The sequence below is a fragment of the Onychostruthus taczanowskii genome, unplaced genomic scaffold, assembly GCF_017590055.1.
Source record: "Onychostruthus taczanowskii isolate IOZ18803 unplaced genomic scaffold, ASM1759005v1 scaffold199, whole genome shotgun sequence".
Lineage (NCBI taxonomy): Eukaryota > Metazoa > Chordata > Aves > Passeriformes > Passeridae > Onychostruthus > Onychostruthus taczanowskii.
This window is the reverse complement of record NW_024499228.1, coordinates 393,875-403,716: the sequence shown is the minus strand read 5'-3', so window position 1 is coordinate 403,716 and position 9,842 is coordinate 393,875. Positions and strand designations below refer to the sequence as shown.

At 57.5% G+C, this 9,842-nt stretch overlaps 1 protein-coding gene, 1 long non-coding RNA gene and 1 other non-coding gene across 4 annotated transcripts in view; 2 read left to right on the top strand and 1 right to left on the bottom strand.

The window, feature by feature from the left end:
• Nucleotides 1-6,637, top strand: LOC121334890. 2 transcript variants are annotated; one of them, XR_005952491.1, is made up of 4 exons: nucleotides 1-96; nucleotides 2,904-3,000; nucleotides 3,989-4,085; nucleotides 6,503-6,637. It is a non-coding gene; the product is annotated as an uncharacterized LOC121334890 (long non-coding RNA). The 2 variants fall into 2 exon arrangements; XR_005952492.1 differs by lacking the exon at nucleotides 1-96 and adding an exon at nucleotides 1,430-1,455.
• On the top strand, nucleotides 2,447-2,530 carry LOC121334905. Its single transcript, XR_005952496.1, has one exon. It is a non-coding gene; the product is annotated as a small nucleolar RNA SNORD45 (small nucleolar RNA).
• A 32-nt stretch (nucleotides 6,638-6,669) lies between the features above and the next one.
• The window catches only part of LOC121334887 (tenascin-X-like), a 38,986-nt gene continuing 35,813 nt past the window's right edge, over nucleotides 6,670-9,842 (bottom strand). Inside the window, 5 exon segments of the mRNA XM_041402400.1 lie at nucleotides 6,670-6,885; nucleotides 7,376-7,572; nucleotides 7,852-8,013; nucleotides 8,555-8,651; nucleotides 8,937-9,088. Coding sequence (XP_041258334.1) covers nucleotides 6,805-6,885; nucleotides 7,376-7,572; nucleotides 7,852-8,013; nucleotides 8,555-8,651; nucleotides 8,937-9,088 — 689 coding nt within the window. The 3' untranslated portion in view covers nucleotides 6,670-6,804.

The following is a 9,842-nucleotide window of genomic DNA, read 5'->3' as shown; positions in this document are numbered from 1 at the left end:
TGTCCGGTTGAGCCTGGGATGTTCTGGCCTGCCCAGATGTATGATCCAGCATTTTGGAGAGTCCCCATGGCAGGGGGTCGCAGTGGTGTGTGTCAGGTGAGTTTTGGGGTGACTCAGGTGCTGGTGAGGTCCCGGGGCTCTTTGGGCTCTGGATGCATTGTCGGATCTGCCTCAGGAGGGAAGGTGTTGCTTGGTGTGTGCTCAGGGACACGCAGCTCTCTGTGGCTGTGCTGGGCTCCTGTCAGCTCCCGAGGCATTGATTTGTGGGGAGGGGAAGGAAAGGGGCCCGGGCGATTGTTAGTTGGGGTCCTTTTGTGTTCTGCAAATCCCAGGTTGGGCATTTGTTGCTGTATATCCCAAAGGAATGTGGCCCTTCTTTCCCTGTTGTATAATATACATCCTGGGAGACACAGGCATCCTCATCCCGACTGTGTCTGGGAAAAGCCCCTGAGCCTCAGGTCTCTGCAGGGAGGAGGTGGTGCTGAGGGGGACGTTGGCAGTGGTTTCGCATGGGTGTCACAGGGTTGTGTCCATAGTGCCGGTGTTCCCTTTCCCTTCCCTGCTGACACAGCTCCGGAGTCGCACAGGAGGGGTTGTTCCCAGCCCCCAGTGATGGGTGTCCCCTGTCCCATGTCACACAGGCGGTGCTGTCCCACGCTGGTGTACTCTGAGGCCCTGTCCCTGCTTCCCACCCACCCCTTACTTACAGGGAGTGAACAAACAGGGAGAGAGACCTGAGCGGCTGGGGGGTGCACTGGGGGGAAGGCAAAGCCAAGCCATGGATATTCCTAATTCCAGAGGAGGCAGCCTTCCTTCTTCCCACCCTGGGAAGGTCTGGAAGTCGCTGGTTTTTGGGAAGCTGGCCAAGCTGTTTGCTGTCAGAGGTTCAGAGGAGGTCCCTGTGCACTTGGAACAGCGTGAGGAAAGGGAGCCACTGTGGAGAAGTTGGTGGAGAGCTGTGTGCCGTGTGAGGGATGCCAGGCCTGGGGCAGGGGAAGGAATTAAATGTTTTGGGGACCAGCCTCTGCCCGAATTGAGGTACAAACAAGACTGTAAGCCAAAGTCAATAGTATGGATTTTCTTAACTGTAAATGAGACAGAAATGGAAAAAGGGAGGGGAGAAGGGAACATGGTGACAGATTAGGTGGAAAATATCACTGCTCCATGAATCCCAAGGGCATCCCTTTGGGCCTCTCCATCTAGTTGTCTTGGTGGTGAGGATCCCCCCATGAGTCCAATGGATTATTAATTATAACAGTCAGGTGGGAATGCCCAGGCAGGGGGTCGAGGAGGGGGTGGCAAGTTTAACACAGTGTCTCCCAACAGGCACTGGATCTGTTGCATCACCTTACTTCACATCCAGTGCTGTGGTAAAGGCCTCAGGAAATGAAAGTCTGAGGAGCTTTGGAGGTCTTTGATGGTTCCTTGCCTGGGGGTCGCAGTGGTGTGTGTCAGGTGAGTTTTGGGGTGACTCAGGTGCTGGTGAGGTCCCTGGGCTTTGGATGCATAGTCAGATCCTACAGCACCAAATGGTGTTGCTGGGGGTTTGCTCCAGTGAATTATTATTCATTACAGCCAGGTGGGAATGCCAATATAATTCCCCAGCAAAGGGATTGAGAGAGGTGGCGAGTTTGGTACCATGTCTCCCAACAGACTCTGGATTGTTGCATGACGTTGCAGCAGATGCAGTGGTCCAGTGAAGGCCTCAGGAAATGAAAATGAGTTTGAGGAGCTTTGGTGGTCTTTGGTGGTTTCTCACTGCTCCTCAGCTGTCCTTCACTTTAATGTCTCTTGTGTGTGGCCTTCTTGGGTTGGGGGATTTGGAACTGAGCCCTTTTGTGTAAGGGAGGGTGGGTGTTCACTGCCTCTGACCAGAAGTTGTGGCACACACCGAAATCCTCTCCTCCAACTCTTTGGCTGGTGGCAGTGTGTGCAAACGTCAGGGGATTGGGTCTGTGGGCCATGGCCTCCACCATGCCAAACCTAGCCTGGGCTGATTTTCAGGACAGCTGCTGTGTTTGGCTTTCTGCGGTTACTTGGTTGTCTCAGCCTTGTTTCCTTGTCTCTTGACCTGAGGTAATTGAAAAACAATCTCCCCTTAATGTATCTCAGGTTCCCTTAGGTGGCTTAAGGGCCTAAAGTTTCTGTCAGGAGGCATCCAGAGGGAGGGGTGTGCTTCAGTGGTTGCAGCATCTTTACACAGTTCAGCCATAAAGGGCAAAATATCCTTCCTAGCAAAGTTTGGGTCCTTGACCACAATGTTTCTGTCTGTCAGAGACGGGATGAGAGGGGGATGGGGGTGCAAGGCGTTGGAGGCAGATGGAGCACGGAGTCCCCCGGGCAGAGCCCCTGATGGTGCCAGTGGTGGGGCTGTAGAAGGGGCGGCTCTGGGCTGGGAGGGCCGGGCGCGATGAGGAGGAGGAGGAGGAGGAGGAGGCAATTGTGGGGCCCGGGATGAGCGCTGGCATGTATTATCTGAGTGGAGCTGATGTCTCTCACCGCTTTAGCTCTAGAATTACTCTGAGGCCCGGCAAGCCCCCGATCCCTCTGGCTGTGGAGCTTTTCCCATTTGTGGGATCGAGTTGTCACGCCAGACTTTGACCGAGCTTGAGGAGAGGGGTCCCGGTTGGGATCTGCCCCATTGCCATGTGGACTGTGGTGTGGGTTTTGTGCCCAGAAGGGTCTCTCACGTGGCCCAAATTCCATGGTTTGTGGCAGTTTGTGTCCAGGTTGCTGTGGGAATGTTGTCTCATTGTGTCCCTGAGCCCCTGTGTGCTGTCAGGGCTGTGCAGGTTGAGCGTGTGCAGCTGGGCTGGTGCTGCTGCAGGTGGGAGTGTGCAGGAGGGAAGTGGCACCTCTGCTGAGCCTGGCCCTAAAGCTGGAATGTTTTGTGCTTCTTGCAGATGTCCGGTTGAGCCTGGGACATTCTGACCAGCCCAGATATATGATCCAGTATTTTGGAGAGTCCCCATGGCAGGGGTTCGCAGTGGTGTGTGTCAGGTGAGTTTTGGGGTGACTCAGGTGCTGGCGAGGTCCCGGGGCTTTGGATGCATAGTCAGATGTGCATCACGTGGCAAGATGTTACTGGTGGCGTGCTCCCATGGATTATTATTCATGACAGCCAGGTGGGAATGCCCATATAACTCCCCAGGGAAGGGCTTGAGGGAGGTGGTGAGATTGACACAGTGTCTCCCAACAGACTCTGGATCTATTGCATGACATTGCATCCCATCCAGTGTTCCACTAAAGGCCTCAGGAAATGCAAATGAGTCTGAGGACCTTTAGGGGTCATTGATGGTTTCTAGCCCCTCCTCAGCTGCTCTTCATGTGAATGTCTCATGTTTATAGCCTGCCTGAGTTGGGGATTTTACAGCTGAGCTGTTTTGTCTAAGGGAGGATGGGTTTTCACTGCCTCTGACCAATAGTTGTGGGACACACGAAAATCCTCTCCTCCAACCCTTTGGCTGGTGGCAGTGTGTGCAAACGTCAGGGGATTGGGTCTGTCGGCCATGGCCCCACCACACCAAACCCACCCTGGGCTGTTTTTTAGGACAGCTGCTGGGTTTGGCTTTCTGCGGTTACTTGATTATCTCTCAGCTTTCTTTACTTCTCTCTGGACCCAATATACATAAACAAGTGTCCTCTTTATCTATCTCAGGTTCTGTTGGGTGACTGAAATCACAGTCATGCCAGACTTTGACCGAGCTTGAGGAGAGGGGTCCCGTTGGCATCTGCCCCATTGCCAGGTGGTCTGTGGCATGGGTCATGTGCCCAGGAGGAGCTCTCACGTGGCCATAATTCTATTGTTTGAGAGTTTGTGTCCAGTTTCTTGTCTCATTGTGTCCCTGAGCCGCCGTGTGCTGGCAGAGCTGTGCAGGTTCAGCGTGTGCAGCTGGGCTGGTGCAGCTGCATGTGGGAGTGTGCAGGAGGGAAGTGGCACCTCTGCTGAGCCTGGTCCTAAACCAGGAATGTATTTTGCTTCTTGCAGGTGTCTGGTTGAGCCTGGGACGTTCTGACCAGCCCAGATGTATGGTGCAGCATTTTGGAGAGTCCCCGTGACTGGGGGTCGCTGTGGTGTGTGTCAGGTGAGTTTTGGGGTGACTCAGGTGCTGGTGAGGTCCTGGGACTCCAGGGCTTTGGATACATTGTCGAACCTGCCTCAGGAGGGAAGGTGTTGCTGGGTGTGTGCTCATGGACATGCAGCTTGGTGTGGCTGTCTTGGGCTCCTGTCAGCACCCCAGGCATTTATTTGTGGGGACGTGAAGGAAGGAGGCCAGGGCCTTTTGTGTTTCTGATGTCCAGGTTTTACTTTTCTTGCTCTATTTTTTACAGGAATTGAGCGTTTCTTTGATTTTATTAAAACTTTTTTGTTTCATTTTTGTGTCCTTGGAGAGACAATGATCGTCGCATGGGGAGGAGGGAGGGCTGCGTAAGGAGGAAGGACGGGGCTTGTTGGGCTTGTTTTACTTCTCAGTATCCTCTGATGTTTTTGGCAATAACTTTAGGTAAATTTCCCCGTTCGAGTTTGTTTTCCAGTGAGCAGTGAGAGATTTCTCCCCCTCCTTATCTCAAGGCACGAGCCTTTCCTTATATTTTCTCTCCCCTTTCTGCTGAGAAGATCCGTCATAAAGTGGCTTTGCTGGGTACCTCTCATCCAGCCAGTGTCAGATCACAACATGGACTCTGTGACATCGTTCGGTCTTGTGGTTTTCTGTCTCTTGTGAAAGATGTGTGCACTTACAGGGAGGCAAAACATGGGATTCTGAGCCTCTAGATCAAAAATATTACCATTTCCATACGGGTGTGTCCCTGCTAGCAGAGGTACCTTGTGTTTGTTCCCTCTCTTGCTGGGTGCAGTGGATGCTTTCAGATGTGCTGACACCAGCAGGCAGGATCGCCATGGACCTTTCCAAACACCCAGCTTTGTGCATGGAGCAGCTTTCCCTGGAAGGGCTGAGGCTCTGGGCGAGGCTGGGGTTGAGGAGACCAGCCCTGAGCACTGGCCATGCTGCTGAGCCCACAGATCCAATGTGAAGCCAAACCATCAGCAGCTCCCAGAGGCAGATCCCCCCATTTCCAGGGCCCCTCATCTCCCAGCACCACCCTTCCATCCAGAATTCCCCTGGAGCTGATCCCAGCCTCAAACCCAACATCTCCACGTGTCACCCCTTACTCCTGTCAAATCCCTTGGCTGAATCCGGGGGCTGGACTGACCCCTCTTGCTGGGACACCAGGACCCTGGGATCAGGGAAAACAGGAAGGTAGGAGGACAACGGGGTCACAGGCAATGCAAACACCTGCATGAAGAATCTCCAGGCTCTGGAGGTGCACTGGGGAGTGCTGGGGAATGGTGGCACTGGGACACCAGAGCTGGGCTTGGGACAGTGCTAGGGTGATTGCAGTGTCCAGAATGGTGGCCCAGGGATACCAGGGCCGGGCTTGGGGCAGTGCTGGGGTGGTCACAGTGCACAGCTCCAGCCCATTCCCAGCACTGCAGCCCCAAACTGCTGCAGCCCCCAGGGGAAGATCCCCTGCCCGGCCCCACTGTCCCACCCAGGAGCACTGTGTCCTGCTGGATCACCCCAGTCCCGCTCTGCTGAGCTGTCCCACACATCGGGTCCCGGGGGCTCTGTCCCAGCAGGGCTGTGGCTCCAGACTGGGCTGGCACTGGGACACAGCTCCCACAGAGCCCCTGGCCCCAGGGATGGCCCTGCCCTGCCCTCGGCCCAGCGCTGGCCCCGAGCAGGGTCTGCCCCTCAGGCTGGGGTCAGGCTGGAACCCAGATCAGGATCCCTCCTCTGGGTAGGAAGCCCTCAGGACATGGGGTCCCTACAGATGCAGTTGTGGCTGCCTGTCACCTGTTCCAGCACCTTTCTGTGCAGATCCCATCCCTGCTTCTGGAGCAGTTTTAGTGGGACCCCAGGCCATGCACTCAGTGAGATTTAGCTGCTCATGGAGCCCCAACTGCTGGAGCCTTTCCCAATGCTACAAGAATTGAGGGCATGTCTCTTTATCATGAGATAAAGGACCCCAGGAATCCTGAGCTGCTGGAAGGGATCCATGACCCAGGGACATAAAGTGGCTGTGCAGGGACAGAACTTCCACCCCAAATCAGGGACTGGACCCTCACACCTAGGTCAGGGACTGAATTCCCACTCGAGGTCAGGAGCTGAGTGATCTTGAGATGAACATGACCATGAAATGGACATGACCATGGGATCATTGTGACACAAGATGACTACAACACAACCATGAGATGCCTGTGACAGTGAGATGACCATGACATGACCATGACCAGGAGACAACCATGAGGTGACCACGGCATGACCACAACCCAGATCCATCTCTGAGTCTCAGGAGGATACCCAGGGTGTTGCAGGGAGTTGTTTTTCCTGACCCTGTGACCTCTGATTTTTGACTTCATTGGATGGTTCCTCCCGTCCCACCCCATCCCTGTCCACATGTTCATGTTGCCCAGTCTGGGACATCTCATCATCTCCAGGGGGATCGGGTCCAGCACTTCAAGCGGCACTGGGACCAGAACTGCAAGGACCATTTGGAGCTGCCCTCCTCACCAAGGGGATGACCTTCACTCTGGAATGACTTTGACCTCAGTCTGACTCCATGCTCTCTCCCGCCCCAGTTCCTGGTTCACCACAGGACAGGGGAGTCACCATCAGCTTTTATTTACCCCCCCAATAAAAGTTTCACCTTTGGAACTCCCCAGATCCCATGTGGTACCCCCCAGCATCCAGGGGGCCCCCAGACTCTGGGATTCCCTAGCCCCTGCACTCAGGGGACCCCTCAGCCACGCTGCGGCCGCAGCTTCATCTCGGTGAAGGGGATGGAGACGTTGAAGCCTTTCCAGGGGAACCAGTGGATGCCCTGTGGGGAAGGGGGAATTAAAACCCTTGTAGACTTCCAGAGACCCCCCCTGTAAAGTTCCCATAGATCCCCACAGACCAGAGAGACCCCTGCAGACCCTATGGATCCCTGCAGACCTTCACAGATTCCTATGGGCACTCATGGACCCTCACAGATCTCCACAGACAAACCCCCAGAAACTGATCCCCACAGGCCCTACAGAATCACATAGACCCTGTTTTCCACAGAGCCCTGTGAAACCCTACAGACTCACAGACCCCTGTGGACCCCTAGAGACCCCCACAGGTTCCCTCATATATCCCCAAACCCCTCATAGTCCTGTAGTCCATCTAAAGGTGCCCTAGACCTCCCTATCCATTCCCATAGATCCCTATAGCCCTTTAAAACGCCCACCAGCCCCTTGCAAAGCCCCCTTAGACCCCCCAAATTCCCTCGTAGCCCCTCCATACCCCCCAATCCCCTACTCCTGGGTCCCCCCTCGCCCCGGTACCTGGTGGTCTCGGGGGGTCCCGTAGCGCCCGTTCAGGTTGGCGTAGTGGCAGTTGCGGTACCACCAGGCTCCCCCGTAGGCCACGGCACAGGGTGGGGGCCGGGGCCGCCCCGAGGGGTCCCGGCGGTCCCGAGGGTCTCGGAAGTCCCGGTCCCGTGTGGAGAAGGGGCTGCCCGAGTGGTAGGAGAGGGCGTCCCCTGCGGGGAGCGCTGTCAGCTCCCCCAGGCACCCCCAAACCCACCAGGAACTACCAAAAGCCACCAGAAACCCCAATACCCCCCGAGGCCCCAGAAGGCACCAAAGATTCCCAAAACACCCCAAGGACCCCAAAACCCACCAGGGACCTCCAAATCCGCCAGGGACTCCACAGACCCTGCCAGCCAGTGGGCCCCAAAACCCCCAGGGATCCAAAATCCCTCCCGGACCCACAGAATTCCCCGGCGTCCCCGGGAACCTCCGAGCCCCGCTCTGCGCACCGGCGCTGCCGCTGAACGCTCCCACTGTGAGCCGGTATCGCTCCTCGGCGCCGCCGACAGCGAAGTCGCGATAGAGCGCGAAGGCGGCGTCGCGGGCGGTCCGCAGGTCAACGCGCAGCTCCGTGGGGGTCGCGGTCGTCAGCTCGTGCAGCGCCTCATTGCCTGCGCCCCAAAATCGTTCCGGCACCCCCCGATGTCCTGCGGGCTCCCCGAGTTCCCCTGTCCCCCCCACCTGCTGCATGTCCCCTGAAATACTGGGGACCCCCCACAAACGCCTGGGGAGCCTTCAAGTGCCCCCTGGACACTTCGAGCCCACCCTGAACTCCTGGACGCTCCCCCACGAAACTCCTGGGGACCCTCCAAGTCCTTCCAGGACCCCTGGGGCCCCAAAACCAGACCTGAATGTCTGGGGACCCCCCAAGTCCCTCCAGACCCTTGGGCGAACCCCTCGGACTCCTTGGTCAGTGCCTCGTTCCTTGCACCCCACAACCTGCCTCCCAATTGCCTGGACCTCCCCCTCGGCCCCCTGGGGAGCCCCCAAATTCTGGGGGAATTATTATTCACCGAATACTCCCTGCTGCCCCTCCAGTAGCTGGCTCTCCTCAAAGTTCCCCCAGTCCCCCAAACCCCCAGAGTGCCTCTGTTGGCCCCACATCCCCTCAAATTTTTACACGTCCCCCCAGCCCCCCAGTGCCCCCCTCACCGAGCCAGAATTCGCCGCTGACGTTGCCGAAGCCGTGGGCATACGACTCCCACCCCCGCCAAAAGTCAGTGCTCCCGTCCTGGCGGCGCTGGAACACCTGGCGGGGGGAGTCAGGGGCACCCCAAAACCCCCCTGACCCCCCCATACCCCTATTTCCCTCCCATAAACTCTGTAGAATGCCCCCAGCCCTTCCCAGTGCCCCCCAGTTCCCCTTCCAGTGCCTCCCCATCACCCCTCAACCTCCCCAATGCCCCCCAACACCCTCTGCTTCTCCTGCAGGACCCCCCTATTGCCCCCAAAGCCCCTCTTTCCCCCCCAGAACTCCACAGAACCTCCTATAACCCCCTGCAGAAGCTCCCCCCACCAGTGCCCCCAGTCCCACCAGCCAGCCGCCGCCGTCCGTCTCCATGTCACAGAAGACCCTGAGGGGCCGGGCCGGGTCCCCCCGGAGGAAGATGAGGGTCTCCCGCGAGGGGCCCGGCCCGTTCAGCTGCTCCTCGGCGCAGTCCCGGGGGTGCGGGTGCGGGAGGGGGGCTGGGGGGGCACGAGGGTCCCCTCAGACACCCCAGGGGCTTCTGGGGACTCAGGGGTGCTGGTGCCCCCTCCCCAAAAAGATGCAAAATCCCCGACTCAATAATTGCCCCACCCCTATCCAGGGGTCGGGTGTTCCCCACCTAATAATCGCCCCCCCCCCAGGACCCAGCCGAACCCCCAGTATTCACCCCCCACAAAGGACCCAACCCTCCCAAAAGGACTCAGGCTGCCCCCCAATGCCTCCCTTAGGAACTCAGATGTCTTGGTGCCACCCCCAGGATCTCAGACGCCCCCGGATGATCCAGCTGTCCCGCCAAAGGACACAGTTCCCCCCCCGAAAAGACCCAGGGGTGCAGGTGTCCCTGCAATGGGTTTTCCCCTCTCCAGTGACCCAGCTGTCCTTGTTCCAGCCCCCCAAAATGATACACACCCCCTTCTCAAGGACCCAGTCCCCCCAAAAGGACCCAGGTAACTGGGTGCCTCTCTCAAGGACCCACCCTTGCCCATCAACCCAACTCCTCCCCACAAAGGATCCGGGCACCCCCCAGGTAACCCCCACAAAGGACCCAGATTCCCGGGACCCCCTCACTCCAGGACACCAGCACCCAAAAGACCCGAGTGTCTGGTTGTGTACCCCTCCCACTCTCCCAAAAAATCCCCTTCTTTCAAAAGGACTCAGGTGTTTGGGTGCCCCCCCACCATAACCCAACCCCTCCCCCAGGTGTCCCCCTCCCATGGACCCACCACATCTCCA